The sequence below is a fragment of the Melopsittacus undulatus genome, chromosome 1, assembly GCF_012275295.1.
Source record: "Melopsittacus undulatus isolate bMelUnd1 chromosome 1, bMelUnd1.mat.Z, whole genome shotgun sequence".
Lineage (NCBI taxonomy): Eukaryota > Metazoa > Chordata > Aves > Psittaciformes > Psittaculidae > Melopsittacus > Melopsittacus undulatus.
Genome location: NC_047527.1, coordinates 62,243,538 through 62,264,979, shown reverse-complemented (window position 1 = coordinate 62,264,979; position 21,442 = coordinate 62,243,538). Strand labels below are relative to the sequence as shown.

General features: G+C 43.8%; 2 protein-coding genes across 3 annotated transcripts in view; one reads left to right on the top strand and one right to left on the bottom strand.

Moving 5' to 3' along the window:
* Positions 1 to 21,232, bottom strand: part of STX17 (syntaxin 17) — a 39,480-nt gene extending 18,248 nt beyond the window's left edge. The window contains exons 1-3 of one of the 2 annotated variants that reach the window (XM_005153426.4): positions 21,089 to 21,232; positions 8,008 to 8,090; positions 7,338 to 7,519 (exon numbers count right to left, since the gene is read on the bottom strand). In XM_005153426.4, coding sequence (XP_005153483.1) covers positions 7,338 to 7,460 — 123 coding nt within the window. In that variant the 5' untranslated portion in view covers positions 7,461 to 7,519; positions 8,008 to 8,090; positions 21,089 to 21,232. Of the gene's footprint in view, positions 1 to 7,337; positions 7,520 to 8,007; positions 8,091 to 13,184; positions 13,206 to 21,088 lie in introns of those variants that run through there. The other variant, XM_034074393.1, reaches the window with a different exon arrangement.
* On the top strand, positions 17,327 to 20,319 carry LOC115947214 (uncharacterized). The gene is made up of 2 exons (XM_034074381.1): positions 17,327 to 17,339; positions 18,145 to 20,319. Exon 2 carries the CDS (start codon positions 18,156 to 18,158, stop codon positions 19,557 to 19,559), a length of 1,404 nt encoding a protein of 467 aa, XP_033930272.1. The 5' UTR covers positions 17,327 to 17,339; positions 18,145 to 18,155; the 3' UTR covers positions 19,560 to 20,319.
* Positions 21,233 to 21,442: the final 210 nt, after the last annotated feature.

Sequence of the window (21,442 nt, the reverse complement as noted above, 5' to 3'; positions counted from 1 at the left end):
AACTACCTTTGCAATTTCAACTGACTATTATATTGTTCACATACCAAATAATAAAGAAACCTCTTTTCCAGTTAAGAACAAGAAGAATTCCTCAGGAAACCTTTACTGCTATTTATAATTTCTACTAGAAATGCTCAGCACATTTATATGCTTTATATATTTAGAAGTTTTATTACTTTGCTTCAAAATTCCTAGTATGCTAGTGATGACCTCAGAGAATCCAATGACTTAATACACACAGAGCACTGACACTTGTGTGGCCAGAGAATTCCTGCTTGTTGACTTCTTTTTGTCATCCAGCATACAGTAGGCCATACTTCTGTGCAATGTTCACCCTGTGGGACTCGGATAGCAAACCTTAAAGAAGAGATGCTATTGGCATTATTTATCATTAACATGTAAAACTAAGGGAGATCCATGAAGTAAAATCACCTATGGAATCTGAACCTTTTAGAGCAGGTCCTGAGAATGGCCACAAAAATGATCAGAGGCTGGAACACATCTCCTGTCAAAAAATGCTGAGAGACTTGGGGTTGTTCAGCCTGGAGAAGAGAAGGCTCTGGGAAGACCTTACTGCAGCCTTTCAATATATAAAAGCAGCTTAGAAGAAAGATTCTTTTTACTAAGGCCTGTAGTGACAGAAGAAGGGGCAACACTTTTATACTGAAAGAGGGTAAGTTTAGATTGGATATGAGAGACATTTTTTCTGATGAGGATGCTGAGGCACTGGTACAGGTAGCCCAGAGGAATTGTGTCTGCCCCATCCCTGGCAGTGTTCAGGGCCAAGTTGTATGGGGCTCTAAGCAACCTGGTCTAGTGGAAGGTGTCCCTGCCATGCCAGGGAGGCTGGACTAGGTGGTCTTTAAAGGTATCTTCCAACCCAGCAACTGTGGTTCCAAGATTCTTTAATATTTAATCATAATTGTGCTACAGTATATATTATATATATAGTATATATTCCACATCAGAAATACAAAACCTAAGGTTACTCTTAGATACTCAATCTATTTTCCTCTTTGTCCCATACTCTTTCGAGAGGTCTGTCTAGAAAGAGACCTTCATGCTTATGCTTTAGATCCCTTCCATTTCTCCTTGAAAGTATCCAGTGTACATGAAGAAAATTCACAGCTTTTCATAAAATTCTCTGCATTAAAATATCTGCAGTAAGTAGAGCTCACCTGCCTATCTAAAAGCTCTAGAATAAATGTCTTTTACGAATGTATACACTCTGATGAGGACTGCAGTAAGACTCAGATATCTTAATTTCTCATTTTGTGTCACTTTTACATATCTCTCCACCACAACAATGGTCCCCAGACAAAGGTAAAAGGTATTTTGGACAACATCCTTTAACCATGGTGTAATCACAGGAAATGAAGTTAAAACTGAAAGCAACAGAGATAAGGATACGAAGTCTTACAGTACTGCTTTTAAGGGTTGTTGTATATCACCAAAGAAGTTTAGGGCAGCATGCCAAAACCCTTCCTTCCTGTAGTATGATGACAATTGCTTTCACCTAACAGAAGCTAACAAAGTTGTAGCTCTTTTGGATAAGCATGCATCTTATTCCCTCTTTGGGAGTGAAAGGCCATTCAATCCATGGAATGTGCTTTGGAAAACAAGAAACCTCTGGGGGAAACATGGAAAGAAAGAAAAACGAGTATAGAAAAATTATTTTTTTTAAGGATGTAATTTTTAAGTCTTCAGAAACTGCTGTACAAAAGTTGGAATCTCAAATAGTTGAGAAGCAATGACAATGGATTTATGGTAGCCACTTCCTCTGAACAGGTGTACTCAAGGTCAAATTTCATTATATATTGATTTTATAGTTTCTTCAAACAGTGATTTAGTAGATTAATTGTTTGGACTATCTCTGGCACCAAAGGTTTAAATCAATATTCATGAAATGAGGTTAGAGATATTGGCTTCATCATAAAGTAAATAATGTTGCTGCTCTAAGCAATTTGACATAATTAGTGTTTTTTGCTTAAAAGTAGCCTGTAAAATAAACAGGATGAGATTTTACAAAATTATCCCTTTACCTCTAGGGATGTTTGGTTTACATGGCTGAAAGTTAATTTTACCAAAAGTACTTTAGAGAACACCATTTAAGGCACTGATGCTGACAGCTCAGTACTTTAACACATTTGTTACAGCTAAAATGCATGTCAAAGATATAAAATACAAATTATCATGGAAGCATTTCCACCAAACCATTGCTAGTGTTCTAATAATCTAAAATTAGCTAGAGACAGATTTCAAATTCCCATTGCCATATTTCTATTCTTACTGTCTCATAAATCTACCAATACAGTAAATTTTGGAATATTTATAGTTCTCAAAGACAGAAAATTATTTTAAAAAAGAAAAAAATTGATAGAAACTTTAACATTTTAAGATTATGCTAAGTGTGGACTTTGTAAAAATCAGACATTTAGGTACTATTTTATATTCAAATGTATTACTTCTCATAAATGTTTGTGTCTTCTATTTTTTGTCAACCCAGAGAAATTCTGAAGTCTTCAATACTGCTGAACACCTTTGGGTATAGTTACCAACTATTTACTTACAGGTTTTATTCATAGTTACTTGCTTCTAATAATTCTTTGAATTAATAATTCAAATATCAAACCTGCCAGGATTTACACTGTCTAGAGATGCAGCAATTTTTAACAGTATTCTAATTCATAAAGACAAATCTCTACTAACCGTTGTCACCACTTCTTGCTTTCATTAAGTGAACTGGAGGAAGCACTGTTGAAACTTTAAGAACTATGTTTACAATTATTTACAGATTTTTCTGGTATGCAAATTTTATGATGTTGACTGAACACATCATTGACACTGGTACCGCCAAGAACCTGAAAATTTCAAGATATGTCCAAACCAGATACTTTTAGATTGCATCAAATTTATGTTCAAAATATAAAATTCAACTACTCAGTAAAAGCATCTTGGTATTTGGTGTCACTGAGTACCACTACAGAAACACTACAGCCTGTACTGCCTATAATTAAACTCTGGCTAAGCATGAGTTTCTTTGACCATGCTTTAAGCAAAGTGTTTAAACTAAATTAAACTAAAGACTCATTTTCTCTTGACTGCTAATATTTTCCACATGTTCTTTAAGACACAGAAAACCATCATTGCAATGATCTCCCTGTCAGCAAAACAGGAACACCTGACACAAATGAGTTGCTGGGCCAATAAAGATTTCAGTTGTCCAACACGTGGCTGACTTAAATGGACATATTTTGACCCTTCCCTGGCACCATGGCAATATTATCTGGCTAGATACAGCTTTAATCATCCTTTGTCTAATTACATAAAAGATTTCCAGCAGGATCAAAGAGTAACCACCAGGTTTTGCAAAACAGCAGTTCCCAAAACACTGGATAAGTACTAGACAGGTAAATAACTAATTGTGTCTCTGTTTCTCATTGCAGTACCCAAGGCCTTTGAAGCTTCTTGAGAAAATGTTTATATAACACAAATGAGAGAGGTTTTACATATATGGACAATACTTAGAAAAGAATACGTGGATGTACAAAGTTACGCTACTGGGAAACAAACCCAAGCAGTGTAATGCCTATCTGTTATGCCTATTCCCTCAATTGTCTCTCCCTAACCTTACACGCATCAAAAGCTTTTCTTTACCTTCAATGTGCAATAGAACCATTTGTGTATCACTAATGTGCCCTGCTAATCACTTCCTACTCTGCACTGGCAGGTCAGCTCCCTCTCAACAGACTACCTTTTTCCAGTGACCATCAGTTTGTTCCTCTCAGGCAAGACAGTAGCTTTTTTCCTACGCCACTCTTTTGTGGATATTTATTACTACATGCCTTTATTTCTGGATGCCTTCCTCAAGACTCCCAAGAATGGTACACCTCACTGCTCCACACTCATTGATGCTGTTGGTGCTAACTGGAGTGCTGCCCTGAAGATGCAATTTTAAATATAATTTTAACATAAGACAACTATAGACCAAAAACTCTACCTTTCTGCAACCAAGAAATCCCTCTTGGTGGATCACAGCAAATGCATATCGCGTCCATGAGCAGTTGTGCAACTTCTGGTTAGAGAAAGAAGGGAACAACCTAGCTACCAAGACTGCCTCTATTTGAACCAAAGAGTCTGCATGGAAAACCTATTATTATGATGCTCTCCTCTAGGCTCCTGTGAAACCTGTCCTATTCCACATTATTCTTCACTAGTTGCCCTTAAGGGCATAAACTAGATAGTTTGCTATCTCTATGGCCCCTGCTAGGTACCAGCCATGCTCACTGAGAGACGTACACACTGTTTCCTGGAGGCTGCACTCCACTCCAGGGCAACCATAGGTGTAATACTGACTCCTCTGTACTCTGCTACAATGCAAAGTAAGTCAACTGCTCTTTGCAGAAAGAGCTGGAGAACAGAAAGCTGCTCCTGGCTGTTACAGAACAGGGCTGCTGCAAATTGGCTGATTCCAAGGCAAAAATACTGCTGAATCAGCTGGCATTTAGGTAATGTAATGAATTATACAAATATGTAATAATAAAAGAGTAAATAACATGCTGTGACTGAAAAAAATAATTAGATCATCTCATTCATAAGTTATTGCTTCAGGCAAAGAATATACTTTTCAGTTGGTGAATATATTGCAGTTCATATCCTTATTGTATCCTTAACCCTCACCAGGAAAGAGTTAAAAGATTATTTCCCACCATTAGAGCTTGCAGCCCCTAGTCTTTCTGTATCCCAGTTTTATTCTTGTTCCATGATCAGACACCATTTCTGTACTTTTACCTTCCATCTGAGGTACTTACTCACAAGCTCCTCCCACCCAACTCTTTATCATTTATTTACTTGTGTCAGGAAGTTTCCTCTTGCACACAAGCAAGTGGAAGTAGGAGGATGAGACAGTGGGAACAGAGAAAAATCACCTCCCTGTTTCCATTCTCAGATTCAGGACCAATCAAATTAGCAACTCCAGGAATGAGTTCTGCTAATTTCTAAGCACAAGAGCAAGCCTTGGTGCTGGGTAAACCTTCAGCAATCTTCATCTGGTGGAATTCAACCAGTATCTACTGAACACCTGCAAACTACTTTTTTTTTTTCAGAATCATACCTCTTGGCCAAAAGAACAGCATATTTTTAGAGGCACAGCAAAATGCACAGCCCAGACAAAGACGACGCCACAGAAACATCTAAAGTGTTCTAACACACGTCAGTGTGTTCTTTGAAAGGGAATTATCACTAAACTATCAATCATTAACACTTTAACTAAGCATTTCTTTCTAAAAGAAATAGCTATCACTTGAACAACACATTATTTCCTGACTGCGTTCTCAGAAAAAAAATACATGGATTTATTTTCCTCCTCGCACAACCCCAAACTATTTGAGACAAAAACCTGGCAAGGAAAATCTCATCTAAAAGGTTACCCACTTACTGAAGCTAGGTAAGTTATGGTAGAAGTTGTGAATGAATGACAGCAGCAAAATGCAAAACAGTTTCAACAATATGTTATACACACCCTTTGGACCATAACTTTTAGGAAATCCAAATCATGTTTACCTATTTTCTTCCACTTCCTTCCTTCACAAGGTGCTAAAAAACATGGATGGTTGTCCTACACCATCCAGATTTACACATACACTTGATTTTACACATTGTGAATAAGCCTAATCAAATTAATACCATTTAATGCTTTTCAGAATCATGCGCAGAACTGAACAGGACATTCACTGTCACTGATTTTTCTGTGGTAGTTAAGTACAATCTTTTCTAAACAAACATGTCCTGTATAGTAATTTCAAAACTTCCATCATGTTGATACTATGACTGTGTGCTTCTGAATCACTTTCTTCCTGCTTTTTATGTGTGTCACCCATTTTTAGTAAATCCCTTACCACTTTCCTCAACAAACCAATTTTTCTGTTTTCTGCAGGCTACATCTATACCAATAAACATGGACTGAAAATGTTTCAAGTCTGAAATCTGGTCATCTTTGCTGTTAAAATGTTAGACCCGACCCTGGCCATGATAAACAGGTCCCTCACAGAGGACATTCCTGACAATAGCTAAGGACTTAGAACAGAAGCTATTCCCCATTAGCAATGCGAATGCAGCCCACCCTATCTTGCAGAATATGAGGATTAAATAATATGGACATTGGGCGTTTCATGCTAGACAACTGTCCTGGACACATTTATTTTACCAGTACAGGCACTGCCACAGTCTATGCAAGAATTTAACTTGGAAACTGTCCCGGGTTCAGCAGTAGCAGTAATTTTTCTCCTTCTTAGTAGCTGGTGCAGTGCTGTGGTTTTGACTTTAGCCTGAGAACACAGATAACACCGATATTTTGAGTTGTTGCTAAGTAATGTTTACTCTGATCAAGGACTTTTTAGTCTCATGCTCTGCAGTGAGGAGGGGCACAAGAAGCCGGGGAAAAACGGAGACAGGACACCTGACCCAAATGGGTATTCCATACCACAGCACATCATACCCATATATAAACTGGAGGGAGTTAACTGGAAGGGGCAGATTGCTGCTCGGGTCAGGCTGGGTGTTGTCTGGGGGGTGGTGAGCAATTATATTGTGCATCACTTGTGTCTATTGGTTATTATTTTCCTTTATCCCTTCTAGTTTTATATTCTCTCCCCTTGTTATTTCCCTTACCATTATTATTATTGGTGGTAACAGTATTTGTTTGTGTTATACCTTAGTTACTGACTGTTCTTATCTCAACCCATGGGAGTTAGATTCTTTCAATGCTCCTTCCCATCTCTTCAGGAGCTGGGGGAAGAAGTGGGGAAGTGAGTGAATGGCTGCGTGGTTCTGAGTTACTGGCTGGGCTTAAACCATGACAGAAACGTATTCAGTTTCACTGTCAAGTGTGAGCTATTGTCAACAAGAAACAAATACACATGCTACAATTTTAATACAGTTCTATTTCTATTTACTTTAATAATTAAATCTCCCTATTTCTCCTAATTCAGTTTAAAAATATATTGAGAAAAAGATAGGTATTCACAGTAAGCTATACGAGAATAGTTGGCAACAAATCACTGTGACTTAAAAATAAAGCAAGAGTATTGGGCTGCTTTCCTTACAATAACTTTTTAACACAAAATAGTAATGTTTCTCACTCTGTAGATTGACAAGTTACTGTAAACATAAAGGCCTTTGTATACACTAAATTACCAAATATAAGTTTCATTTTTAGCTAAATTTCAATTAAAGCATTTCATAATCAACTTTTCATTGAAATCTCTCAATATAATCTTCCAGCATGACTGCTTCTATACTGTAAAAAATAACTGTATTAGTAAAAAGTGAACACTAACCTTCTCAATATTTATTTGGTGTTTTCTTAACCTTTCCAAATCTGTTGGAATTGCCACTTTAATGAATTTCTGAATGGCAGGTTCAATTCGACGGAGTTTAACTTTTTCGTCATCTTCAGACATCCTAAAAGCAGCTCTCAAGTCAACACTTGCTCAGTATACTTTCACCAAGGTAGAAAAACCTAAAAAAATACATTCATTACAGGATTACAAAAATTTAGTAGTTTAGCATATATTTTAAAAAGAAAGCCAAATAAGGTAAATCAGTCTTTGCAGTATTAACTACTTAAAATCTGGACACTTGATTTGCATTTAAATGTATTATTTCCATTCATTTGCAGGCTTTGGAGATCATTTTCATAGATGAAACTTTACATTAACAAAAAAAGCTAATTAACTAAGGCAGATACAAATATGCTTTGCAGCATAATGATAGATGGAAGCCTTTGGAAAGAACTTCAAATTAATTATTTTTCTCGCATCTATCTGTGGTGTGAAAGCACAGAGGGAAAGTGTCCAGGTTTTTCTGAGACTTGTGATTCCTGCAGGCAGAAAGAATTTGAAGGCAGACACCAGCTGACTGGCACTAGGTCTTTGCCTGAATCCCTCAAAATTCAGTCACAGCCGTCACTTGTAGGCTGGAAGGAGGATATGCACAAATCTCACTTACCTTCAGAGGATCCAAGGGGTAAGCATCTTCCATCAGGCCAGTGAGAACGCTGAAAGCATTTCTGGCAAAGGGAAGCTTTGTTTCTAGAGGAAAACAGGAAACAATTCCAGATTACTCACCTTTCCCCACACAACTGCAAATAAAACAATGCTGTATTTTTCTGAAGAACAGAATGCTAACAGAAGAGTCTTCTCCTTTATCAATCCCACCCAACAAAAAGACTGAAAATTGTGGAAAACTGAATATTTACTGAGTAGACCAAGTTAGGGGAAGTCAATCTTTAGGGTTTCACTGACATACCTTTTACTTTTCGAAAGCATCAGACAGAAACTATTCCATCAACTGACTTTCCAGCCATTGCTAAATCATCCCTGCTTCAAAACACAATGAGATACTATCAAGAAGTCTTACAAATCCCATTCTAACCCAAAGCATTTAATATTAATGGTTCTTTTTTCAGACCTTCAAGCAAACATGCAGTGGGTAGCCTTGCATTTTTCACCATGTAAAAAGAAGTTTAATCCCTTTGTTGTGTTGATTTGCTCTTTCCACCACTCTAAAAACAGTAGCTTACATGCAAGATGATAAAAAAATACATCGGTTCTTCTATTACACTTTGGTCACTACAGTCCCTAACACTTGAAGGAGCCACTTGTATCTCACAACTGAACCCCATTCTCAGCCTAGAACAGATTCTTTTGCTATGAGCAAAAGATAAAAAGCATTATACTCCAAACTGCAGTACCTCCCCTTGGAACACACATTTCATCTCCCGACAGCTTATACACTAATCCACCAGTTTATGAGCTAGAATTAATCACAAAAGTGGTTCCTTAAAGATACTGAGTAGCCATGTCTTGCTCTCCTTTAACATTGAATCATCTTGAACAAGCAATAACACAAATTCTTCAAACTTACCACATGTGAACTTACAGAAACCCACAGCTCATTCTGTCTTTGAACAAATACAGCAGAGACCAAGCTAAGTCACAAGTTTGTCATGAATCTTTAATGACACCTAGATATTGATAAGTCAGAAGTGACAGCTCAGATGACATATAAACTGGACCACTGTGGAAACAGAGTTAATATGACCAACATCCATATCCTGAGTAGGGGATCCGAGTTAAGCAACAGTTTTAAATTCAAAGATTTGGCTGCATGCAGGCTCTGGATAGTCATTTTCTTCTACTTAAAAATCCCCAGACAGTAAACTACCATTCATGACAATGTCTACAAACCTCTTTAAGGCACTGCTGCCTAAAATTCACTGCACAGTAAGTGTGAGAAACTAAGAAAGAAATACAAAAGCTCCTTATATTTTCATCAAGTCTCCTGCTTCATGTTCTCTCAAACAGTACAGTAGCTTTTGTAACAAAAATTCTACACCATAAATTATCAGTAAGAAAATAGGCTTTTTTTAAGTTCATGTAATATGTAAATAAAATTAACATCACAAGTTTTTGTGACCATATGTTCATTCCAGATACAATTTCAGGAAATCTAAGGTTTCTTGAATACTTTATTGGGTTTGTGTTTTCCTAAGCATAACTTCAGTTTCTAGAGCTATAATGCCTGGGTTTTGAGTAACCACAGAATAACATGCCAGTTTAACTTGAGAGGGATTTTCACAAGCCATCCAGTACCAGCTGAATCAGATGTGGTTGCAAAGGCCCTTGTTCAGGCAAGTTCTAACACCTCCATTGATGCATGCTTCACACACTCACTAGACCCTTCCTTCTTTGTTTGACTATTCTCCAGGTTAAGAACAAACCCAAATCAAAACCAGAAATACCTTCCTTGTAGCTAAACCACAATGTGCCCACTGCCTCTCATCCCATTGTCACACACCCCCAAGAGAAGCCTGGCTCTATAACTTCCCCCCCGCAGCAGTAAGATGTCTCCTTCCATCACCTTAAAGCTGAACAAATCCACCTGTTTCTCCTTGAATATCATGTATTCCAGCCCCTTACCTGCCTTGCTAGTCTTATAGGTGCCAAATGGAAGAGAAGTCACTTTGTCAACCTACTGTCCCTCAGCCACATTTGCTAATACAGCCCATAATGCGGTTGGTCCTCTGCAACAACACAGTCAGACTCATGTTCAACATGTGGTCCACTACAACACACAGGTCCTTTTCTACAAAGCTGCTCTCCATCAAGTCTTCCCACAGCCTGTCCCAGTCATCAGGCAATTCCATCCCAGCTGCAGCAGTTTCTTGTTGCCTTTGCTGGAATTTATGAAGTACCTATCAGCTCATTTCTCCATGTTGTTAAGATGCCTCTGAGTAGCAGCCCTGTCCAGACTATTAAATACTCTGCTCAAGTAAGTGAAAAAAACCTGTTCTCAACTTCAGCTTAAGAAGATGTCCTGAGTTCAGCTGTCACAGTTATTTTTCTCCTTCTTAGTAGCTGCTGCAGTACTGTGTTTTGGCTTTAGTCTGAGAACAATACTGATAATACACCAATGTTTTAGTTGTTGCTCAGTAGCACTTACCCTGATCAAGGACTTTTCAGTCTCATGATCGGCCAGTGAGGAGCAGCATGGGAAGACGGGAGGAAGCAAAGACAGGACACCTGACCCAAACAAGCCAAAGGGATATCTCATACCACAGCACGTCATGCCCAGTATATAAACTTGGGGGTGTCACCCAGAAGGCACAGTTTGGTGCTCAGGTCGGGTTGGATACCAGTCAGCAGAGGGTGTCACAGGTTCAGCAGTAGCTCATGTTCTGCCAGGGAGGAGGGAGAGATAGGGCGCCTGGTCTGGGCTAGTCGGGGAGGTATTCCATACCACAGCACATCCTGCTCGGGGAGGGGACTGGAAGCTGGCCAGAAGGGAAGGGGTTAACACTCTCCCAGGTTGGGCTCAGAGAGGGAACTGGAAGTTAGCCGGGAGGGGAGGGGTGAGCTCTCTTCCAGGCTGGGCTCGTGTCGGCGGGTGGTATCGTATTCTCTCTCCCTGTTTATTTCCTCTAACATTGATTTGTTAGTGGTAGCAGTAGTGATTTGTGTTATACCTTAATTGCTGGACTGATTTTACCTCAATCCGTGGGAGTTGTATTCCTCTGGCTCTCCTCCCCATCCCTCCGGGAGTGGGAAGCTGGGGGGGGGGGGAGAGGAAACAAAGAGGGAACTGTGCAGATTTAGTTTAAACCACGACAGTTTTTGGCGCCCAACGTGGGGCACAAACCCACGAGATAACAACAAATCTGACAGGATTTATAGTCTTTTGTCACAATGCTGTTTTATTGGCTCTCACAGTTTTTTCTCTTGATCTCACGGTTTCAGGATTTTACCAATTACTTTTCATATATATTAGCTGTGTTAGTGTTTATCAAGTATGGGGTTTGGGCTAAGGTTCTGGTCTCATTGTACTTTATGTTAATGACTTGTAATACAATAGAAGCATTGATCATGAAACTGATCTAGTTTATGCTGCCGGTATGGTCACCAACTTTATATTTTGGGAGGTATATAATAGAAGTGCTTAGGAATTTCACATCTTTTTTCTCCTTCTCGGGTGGTCAACCTGTGAAGGAGACATTCTTCTATCCTCCCAGTGCTCTCTCCAGATGGTCTACAACATCATTTGAGGGTTTTGAAGTTTTTGAATGGCCTTTTAATACTGTTGAGACTTGTATGCTGATTGTGATGGGGATCACCACAGTAGCACGCATACAGAGTGTGTTTTGCCCACAATTATTTCATCTGATTTCAAGAGTTAAGCGGAGTCAGGTCTGGTCCTGTATTGGGGTTAAACGACGACATAGGAGGACCAGGAGATTTTCCCAGAGGCTGGACAGCCATGAGTGACAGGGTGTGTGGGATAGTATGGGCAAGCATCTAGGTCAGTGGGCCCCTCCAGTACTTTGGAATTTTACTTCCAAACAAGTGAAGAATCCGGAAGAATTAGTAAAACAGCTAAATGAGGTTTGTTGTCGTCCTGGCCATACCAGAGATGGACAAATTACAGCAACGTGCTGGGGCTTGGCCTATGCCTATAGAGCCTTGTTTGACACTACCCAACCCCTTCAAAAAGAAAAAAATGTCCCTGGATCTGAGAGCAACACAGAAGTCAGCGCAGCTGTTCCAACTCCAAGTACAGCAGCTACACCATCCCCAGTGGCAAGTACAGTTGCTACCCAAACTTCAGCTGTGACAGACAGTGCAGCTACCCCAGTAACGAGTACAGCGGCTATTCAACCCTCGACTGCGACAGACAGTGCAGCTACCCCAGCAACAAGTACAGTTGCTACTCAAACTACAGTGATAATCACTACAGCTGAACTAGAGGACCAATTCATACCAATATCGGTTGCTCCTGTACACAAGAGAAAAACCAGAAAAGAGGCAAGAAGGAAGAGGCAGGATGAAGAAACTATGCATCCACTACCTGGTCTAGTATCTGATCAGGGGTCATCATCACATGACGAAGAAGAGGTGACTTCTCGATCTCGGACCTCAACTGAGCTGCGGAATATGCGAAAAGATTTCACCCGTCAATCAGGGGAGCACATCATCACCTGGCTGCTCCGATGTTGGGATAATGGTGCCGATGGTCACAAACTAGCAGGTACAAAAGCCAAGCAGCTGGGGTCACTTGCTAGAGAAGGGGGAATTGACAAAGCAATTGCAAGAGAGAAAAAGTCCTTCAGTCTTTGGAGGCGGCTTTTGGCAGCTGTGAAAGAAAGGTTTCCATACAAGGATGATGTTATGAGTCATTCGGCCAAGTGGACTACTATAGACAAAGGCATCCAGTCCCTGAGGGAATCAGCTGTCGTAGAGATGATCTACCACACCAAGCCGAATAATGGGAATGTACCCATAGACCCAGATGAAGTCGAATGCACACGACCCATGTGGCAAAAACTTACATGGAACGCACCATCGTCATATGCCCATCCATTGGCAACGGTAACCTGGAATGACATAGCACCACTAACAGTGGATGAAATGGTTCATAAACTCCGAGAATTCGAAGACAATCTTACCCCTTCCATCATCTCAGCTGTGGAAAAACTGTCTCAGGATCTCAAACAGTTGAGGGACAATCTGTCTGATTTATCTAGCTCCTCATGTGTGCCAACATGCGTTTAAGCTATTAACAAATGGCATCCTATTGCTCGAGAGAGAAAATATATAAGATACACACCACGGGCCACCCTATGGTTTTACCTGTGGGATCACGAAGAAGACATGACGAAGTGGGATGGAAAACCTACTTCAGCCTTGGAGGAACGTGTGGGTGAATTGAAGAGAGGAGCAAGGGCCGTGACTGATCGCCCCATGAGAGCTGCAGCTTCAGTCTCTGGTGAACAGGTTCCCAGATGGAGTGGAAGAGCTGATTTTACTCCAGCTCCTGTGATAAAGAAGAATAATCCCTTTCAACACGACTTAGGTGTCCAAGATTGTGACGACGATGACTATTAGAGGGGCCCTGCCTCCAGCCAGGTGGAGGTAGGGGACAATCATATTTACTGGACTGTGTGGATCAAATGGCCTGGCACATCAGCCCCACAGAAGTATAAGGCTCTAGCTGATACCGGTGCACAGTGTACCCTGATGCCATCGAACTGCCAAGGGGTGGAACCCATCTATATTTCTGGAGTGACAGGAGGGTCCCAAGAGTTGACTGTACTAGAGGCTGAAATTAGCCTGACTGGGAGGAAATGGCAGAAGCACCCCATTGTGACTGGTCCAGAGGCTCCATGCATCCTCGGCATGGACTACCTCAGGAGAGGGTACTTCAAAGACCCAAAAGGGTACCGGTGGGCTTTTGGTATTGCTGTTTTGGAGACTGAGGAAATTGAGCAGCTGTCCACCTTGCCTGGTCTCTCAGAGGATCCTTCAGTTGTGGGGTTGCTGAAAGTCGAAGAACAACAAGTGCCAATTGCGACCACAACAGTGCACCGGCGGCAATATCGCACCAATCGAGACTCCCTGATTCCCATCCATAATCTGATCCGTAGACTGGAGAGGCAGGGAGTGATCAGCAGGACCCGCTCACCTTTTAATAGCCCCATATGGCCAGTGCGAAAGTCTAACGGAGAGTGGAGACTAACAGTAGACTATTCTGGCCTGAATGAAGTCACACCACCATTGAGTGCTGCCGTGCCGGACATGTTAGAGCTGCAGTATGAATTAGAGTCAAAGGCAGCCAAGTGGTATGCCACGATTGATATTGCCAATGCATTTTTCTCAATTCCTTTGTCAGCAGAGTGCAGGCCACAGTTCGCTTTTACTTGGAGGGGTGTCCAGTTCACTTGAAACTGACTGCCCCAGGGGTGGAAACACAGCCCCACCATCTGCCACGGACTGATCCAGACTGCACTGGAACAGGGACAAGCTCCAGAACACTTGCAATACATCGATGACATTATTGTGTGGGGTGATACAGCAGAAGAAGTTTTTGAGAAAGGGAGGGAAATAATCCAAAGCTGGTTTTGCCATAAAACGGAGTAAAGTCAAGGGACCTGCACGGGAGATTCAATTTTTGGGAATAAAATGGCAAGATGGATGTAGACATATCCCTACAGAAGTAATCAATAAGATAACAGCAATGTCCCCTCCAACTGATAAGAAAGAAACACAAGCTTTCTTGGGTGCTGTGGTGTTCTGGAGAATGCACATTCCAAATTACAGTTCAATCGTAAGCCCTCTCTATCATGTGACCCGGAAAAAGAATGATTTCAAATGGGGTCCTGAACAACAACAAGCCTTCAAGCAAATTAAACGCGAGATAGTTCAGGCCATGGCCCTTGGACCAGTCCGGACCAGTCCAGATGTGAAAAATGTACTGTACACCACAGCTGGGGAGAATGGTCCTACCTGGAGCCTCTGGCAGAAAACTCCAGGGGAGACTCGAGGTCGACCCCTTGGTTTTTGGAGTCAGGGATACAAAGGCTCGGAGGCCAGCTATACCCCAACAGAGAAAGAGATATTGGCAGCTTATGAAGGGGTTCGAGCTGCTTCGGAAGTGATTGGCACTGAAGCACAGCTCCTTTTGGCACCCCGCTTGCCAGTGCTGGGCTGGATGTTCAAAGGCAGGGTCTCCTCTACACATCATGCAACTGATGCTACTTGGAGTAAATGGGCTGCACTAATTACACAACGAGCTCAGATAGGAAATCCCAGTCGTCCAGGCTGGACTGGCCAGAGGGCAAAGATTTTGGAATGTCACCAGAGGAGGAGGTGATGCGTGCCGAAGAGGCACCACCATATAATAAATTGTCAGAAAGTGAAAAGCAGTATGCCTTGTTTACTGATGGGTCCTGCCTTACTGTGGGAAAGCATTGGAGATGAAAGGCAGCCGTATGGAGTCCTCAAAGACAAGTTGCAGAAACTGCTGAAGGAGAGGGTGAATCGTGTCAGTTTGCTGAGGTGAAAGCCATCCAGCTGGCCCTGGACATTGCTGAGCGAGAAAGGTGGTCAGTACTTTCTCTCTGTACTGACTCATGGATGGTGGCAAATGCCCTGTGGGGGTGGTTGCAGCAATGGAAGCAGAGCAGCTGGCAACGCAGAGGTAAACCCATCTGGGCTGCTGCATTATGGCAAGATATCGCTGCCCGGGTGCAGAAGCTGGTGGTGAGGGTACGCCATGTAGATGCCCACATACCTAAGAGTCGGGCCACTGAGGAACACTGCAATAACCAGCAAGTGGATAAAGCTGCTAAGATTGAAGTGGCTCAGATGGACTTAGATTGGCAACATAAAGGCGAATTATTTTTGGCCCAGTGGGCCCACGACACTTCAGGCCATCAGGGCAGAGACACAACGTACAAATGGGCTCGTGATCGAGGGGTGGACTTAACAATGGACACTATCGCCCAGGTTATTCATGAGTGTGAGACATGTGCTGCAATTAAACAAGCTAAACGGTTAAAACCTCTTTAGTATGGAGGACGATGGCTGTAGCACAAATATGGGGAGGCCTGGCAGATTGACTATATCACACTCCCCCCAACCCGCCAAGGCGAGCGCTATGTGCTTACCATGGTGGAAGCAGCCACAGGATGGCTGGAAACATACGCTGTGCCCCACGCCACTGCCCGGAACACTATCCTGGGCCTTGAGAACCAGATTTTGTGGCGACATGGCACCCCAGAGAGAATTGAGTCAGACAATGGGACCCATTTTCGGAACAACCTTATAGGCACTTGGGCCAAAGAACATGGCATTGAGTGGGTATATCACATCCCGTACTATGCACCAGCCTCTGGGAAAACTGAATGGTACAATGGGCTGTTAAAAACTACACTGAGAGCAATGGGTGGGGGAACTTTCAAGCATTGGGATACACATTTACCAAAGGCCACCTGGCTGGTCAACACCAGAGGATCTGCTAACAGGGCTGGCCCAGCCCAGTCAGAACTTTTACATATTGTAGAGGGGGACAAGGTCCCTGTAGTGCACATGAGAAATTTGCTAGGGAAAACAGTCTGGGTTACTCCTGTTTCAGGCCAAGGCAAACCCACTCGTGGGATTGCTTTTGCTCAAGGACCCGGATATACTTGGTGGGTAATGCAGGAAGGTGGGGAAGTCCGATGTATACCTCAAGGGGATTTGATTTAAGGGGAAAACAGCCAATGAACTTAATTATACGTTGTTGCTTGCTGTGTAATATTTTTATAGTCCATCAACTAGATGTATTCAGGTCACCAGCGACTGGCCCTGACTTCCCTCTAACCATCATCCCAACAGAGAATGAACTTTGATAGAACCAGATGAGTTCTGCAGTAAAGGAATGATCAGCATCAGCAGGCAACAATCCAGCACTGCACACAGACTCTCCTGCTACAAAAGACTATTACAAACCTAACATCATGGACCAAATGGACTCAATAGCATTACAGGGATTGGTCCATGTATTAAGAAATTATTTCTTTCTATCTGTCTGGGTGTATGCAGATGTATATATATATATATATATATATACATCTGCATATATATATATATATATATATATGACGGTATATTGAAAATGTGGGATCTGAGCATGACGTGAATGGTATGGAATAAGGGGTGGATAATGTCATGGGTTCAGCAGTAGCTCATGCTCTGCCAGGGAGGAGGGAGAGATAGGGCGCCTGGTCTGGGCTAGTCGGGGAGGTATTCCATACCACAGCACGTCCTGCTCGGGGAGGGGACTGGAAGCTGGCCGGGAGGGAAGGAGTTAACACTCCGGGCTGGGCTCGGGGAGGGGGACGGAAAGCTGGCCAGGAGGGGAGGGGTTGGCTCTCTCCTCCGTGCTGGGCTCAGAGAGGGAACGGGAAGCTGGCGGGGGGGGAGGGGTTAGCTGCCTCTTCCGGGCTGGGCTCGTGGCGGCGGGTGGTATCGTATTCTCTCTCCCTGTTTGTCTCCTCTAACATTGATTTGTTATTGGTACCGTTAGCGATTCTGTTATACCTTGATTGCTGGACTGATTTTACCTCAATCCGTGGGAGTTGTATTCCTCTGGCTCTCCTTCCCATCCCTCCGGGAGTGGGAAGGTGGGGGGGGGGGAGGGGAAACAAAGAGGGAACTGTGCAGATTTAGTTTAAACCACGACATTCCCTTATCATTATTATTATTGGTGGTAGCAGCAGAAGTTTTGTGTTATACCTTAGTTACTGGACTGTTCTTACCTCAACCCGCAGGAGCTAGATCCTTTTGTCCCTCCAGGAGCAAGGGGAGGAAAACGGTGGGAAGTGAGCTAGCAGCTGCATGATTCTGAGTTACCAGCTGGGCTTAAACCACAACAGCTTTTTTCGGTGCCCCAGTGTGGGGCACAAAGGGTGAGATAACGACAGGTCTGACCAGAGTGTGTCTAATCATATTTGTGATAAGCATTCATTGTTTCAGGTTAACCACTCATCACAATGTTGATTTATTTGCTCCAAAAGTTTTTGCACTTGATCTTGGAGTTTCAGCATGTTGTACTTTACTTACAGCCAGTATTTGCCATTTTAGTGTTTATCAGTTTTGGGGCCTGAGCTAAGGTTATTCTTCCACTGTACTTTATGATAATGGCTTGTGATACAACAGAATTATTGATCATGAAGCTGATCTGGTATGCATTCAAGGTGTGGCCATCACCTCTATACTTTGGGAGGCATGTCATGGAATTAATAATTACACCTCTTTTTCCCCCCTACAGGGGGCCAACCTATGAAGGCGATGTTCTCCCGCACCTTCCACTCCCCCACTAGGCTATTTACAATGGCATTTGAGAATTTTGAAAGGTTTGGATGGCCTCTGAGCACCCCTGAAACCTGCCTGTTGCTTGTGCTGGGGATCAGCTTGTTGCTGCATATGGTTTACCCATGGCCACGCCACCCTGAGAACACCCGATCTTGTCCAATCTCGGAAGCTAAGCAGAGTCAGGCTCAGGTCTTGTCTAAGGCTAAACAACTGTCTACGAATACCACCAAGAGATGTTCCCTGAGACTGGACAGTCATGAGTGGCAGGGTGTGTGGTATCATATGGGCAAGTACTTAAGCCAGCTGGCCCCTCCTGTGCATTGGAACTTCACTGCTGAACAACTGGAAAACCCAGAAAAATTAGTAGAACACTTAAACAAGGTGTGCTGTCATCCCAGCAATACCAGAGAGGAACAAATCACTGCAACATGCTGGGGCTTGGCCTGCGCCTACAGAGCTCTGATCTGTAAGGTGCAGGAAAGAGATGTCTCTGGATCTGATGACAAAGCAACAGACAACACGGCTGCTCCATCCCCAGCAATCATTCCAACCCCACTGAAAGACACTGCAGCCACTGCAACCACACTGAAAGACACTGCAGACACTCCAACCCCACTGAAAAACACTACAGCCACTCAAACGCCAGTAGAAGGCACTGCAGCTGAATCAAAGGACCAATCCATGCTAGCACCATTTGCCTCTATAATCAGGAGGAGATGCAAACAAAAAGCAACTCATGTAGTGATGGAAGATGAAGAGTTAATGCCATTTCTAGAGGGGGCAACATCTGAACAAGAAGAAGATGAGGAAGATGAAGATGAGGAAGACGAGGAAGACGAGACTTTTCAACCCCTATCATTGACTGAGTTGCAGAATATGCAAAAAAATTTCACCCGTCTTCCAGGTGAGCAAATCATCCCCTGGTTGCTCCGATGCTGGGACAATGGGGCTGACATTTACAAACTAGAAGGTCTGGACGCCAGAATCCTGGGATCACTTGCTAGGGAAGGGGGAATTGACAGAGCAATTGCAAAAGAGGAACGAGTTCTCAGCCTTTGGAGGCGGCTCTTGGCAGCTGTGAAGGAAAGGTATCCCTACAAGGACGATGTTCTACATCACCCAGTCAAGTGGGCCACCATAGAGAAAGGCCTCCAGTACCTGAGGGAATTAGCCATTCTAGAGGTGATCTATCATAAGCTGGATGCCACGAATGCATCCATAGATCCAGATGAAGTCAAATGTACACGACCCATGTGGCGGAAATTTACACGGAGTGCGCCCCCATCATATGCCATCTCATTGGCACTGGTCTGTTGGAGGAATGGAGAGGCACCAACAGTGGATGAAGTGTGTTGTCAATTAGGCAACTAAAAAAGTTAGATGAAACCACTTGTAGTTAACTGTCCTTGACTATATTCAGTGTGCAAGATAGTTTGGAAAAACAAAGAAATTGCGGTATCTGGTCTTTTTAAATGCTGATGGTACAGCCTGTTAGAGGTTATCTTCTAAGTAAAATACTATCAACTTAATATTCAAAATTCATGCACCAAAATTCAATTATATTTCACTGACAGAAGGAACCAAAGGAAAACAGTTTTGTTAGGCTGAAATAAGGTGCTGTCACCAGCTCTACTGTGTTTGCAAAGTGACATGAAACGACTCAGTAGGATAAAAAACTGCACATGGGGGCTCAGAACCAGAATTAGCAGCTGTAGGTAGCAGGTTGTGGTTCCCAGCAGATCTGTGCACTGCGGATCACCCAGCAAGGCAAAGTTGAACACACAACAGCACTTTGAGAAACCAGAGTTGGTATTACATATTTAAACCAGCTGCAGGAGGACAGAAAATACCTAATGACTGACACATCAACATTGTCTGAACAAACCTGAACTGGTGGAACAAGTACGTAGCAGACTGACACCTGCAATAAGCAGCTGCAACACAGTTCAACATGCCATCAGAGCCCTAATAGAATCATAGAATAGCAATTCTTCTGTATTACTGAATTATGCCTCTGGTCTCACTCCAACAACCAGGTTATGGAGGCCTACCCTTCCACTGTCTCTCCCCTGAAAAGCAAAGGGTGTGTGGAGTAGACACATAACAATAAAGGTTTCAATGCTTATATCAAGGTTTCGAGTGGACTGTATTAGTTTCTAGTTTCTTTTTCCTGACTTACATTTTTAAAAGCTTGGGGAATGCTGGACTAAGCAACTCCTCTCACTGTGCTTTTACTAAGAAGAAAGAATAACCCAAGCCGGTGTGTCAGGCTCTGGTTCGGGTCAGCCCTCCGGCGGCACCTCAGCCTGGGCCTCCCCATGATCAGACCGACGCCCCCAGCCGCTCTCGGGGGCACCCCCAAGGCTGGGACAGCCCCAGCCACCGCGCCGCGCTCTCCGGGCCCATGCACTCAAACGCCGGGCAGAAGACAAGCCGCCCTCACCGAACAGGGCCGGGGAGCGGAGCGACCCCAACGCCACCACCAGCACCTTGCCAGCCAGCCCTCGGCCGAGGGACGCGGGCCTGTCAGCGCCATCAGGCCCCGGCCGCGGCCCGCAAGGCCGGGGTGAGCTGCGGCCCTCGCTGAGGGGCCGGAACCCAGGCAAGGAACCGGCGCTCCGCTCCCCGCCACGGGCCGCGCTGCGGGTTCCTACCGGCCGGCCACGTCCACAGTAACCAAGCCCAGAGCACATCGGCCGCCCGCCAGGCCCCGGCGCCCCTCTCGCCTCCCCGGCGCTAGAAGCGAAAGCAAAAGCAGCTGGGCCGCCGCCGGTGGCAGCCCGGCGGCCACCAAGCCCCGCTGCCCGCCCTGCCAGTTGCTCCCTCCCTCCGATCCCTGCTGGTCTCGCCCCCGCCCGCCGTGTGCTCCCGTGCCCCCGCGGCCGCCAGCGGCCCCTCACCGTGTGCGGCAGCAGCCGAGACGAGGACCGCGGGACGCTGTGAGGTAGCCGGCGAGCAACGCTTCCCCTCTGCGGGAAACGGCCCAACCCCCGCCCGGCACACACAGCCGCGGCGCTCGGGGCGGTGTGCCTCATGTTTATTTCCCTCCGTGACTCTTGGTGAGGGGCGGGAAGGGGAGGAGGGAGAGGAAGAGAAGAGGCTGACTTGGGCTGGGAGTACCTGGTGTCTGGGATAAGGGCTCTTCGGGAGTGAAAAGTTAGATTTCTTCCTCTAAAGGAGGGTCAAATGTTCCCACCATCATTTAAAGAGCTTCTGTTAAGGTCCCGGCTACCAACATTTTGCTTGCCTTGACA

Bases quoted from the DNA above. Each gene is read 5' to 3' on its own strand.
- LOC115947214 (XM_034074381.1), top strand. From the start codon at position 18,156: ATGAAGGCGATGTTCTCCCGCACCTTCCACTCCCCCACTAGGCTATTT.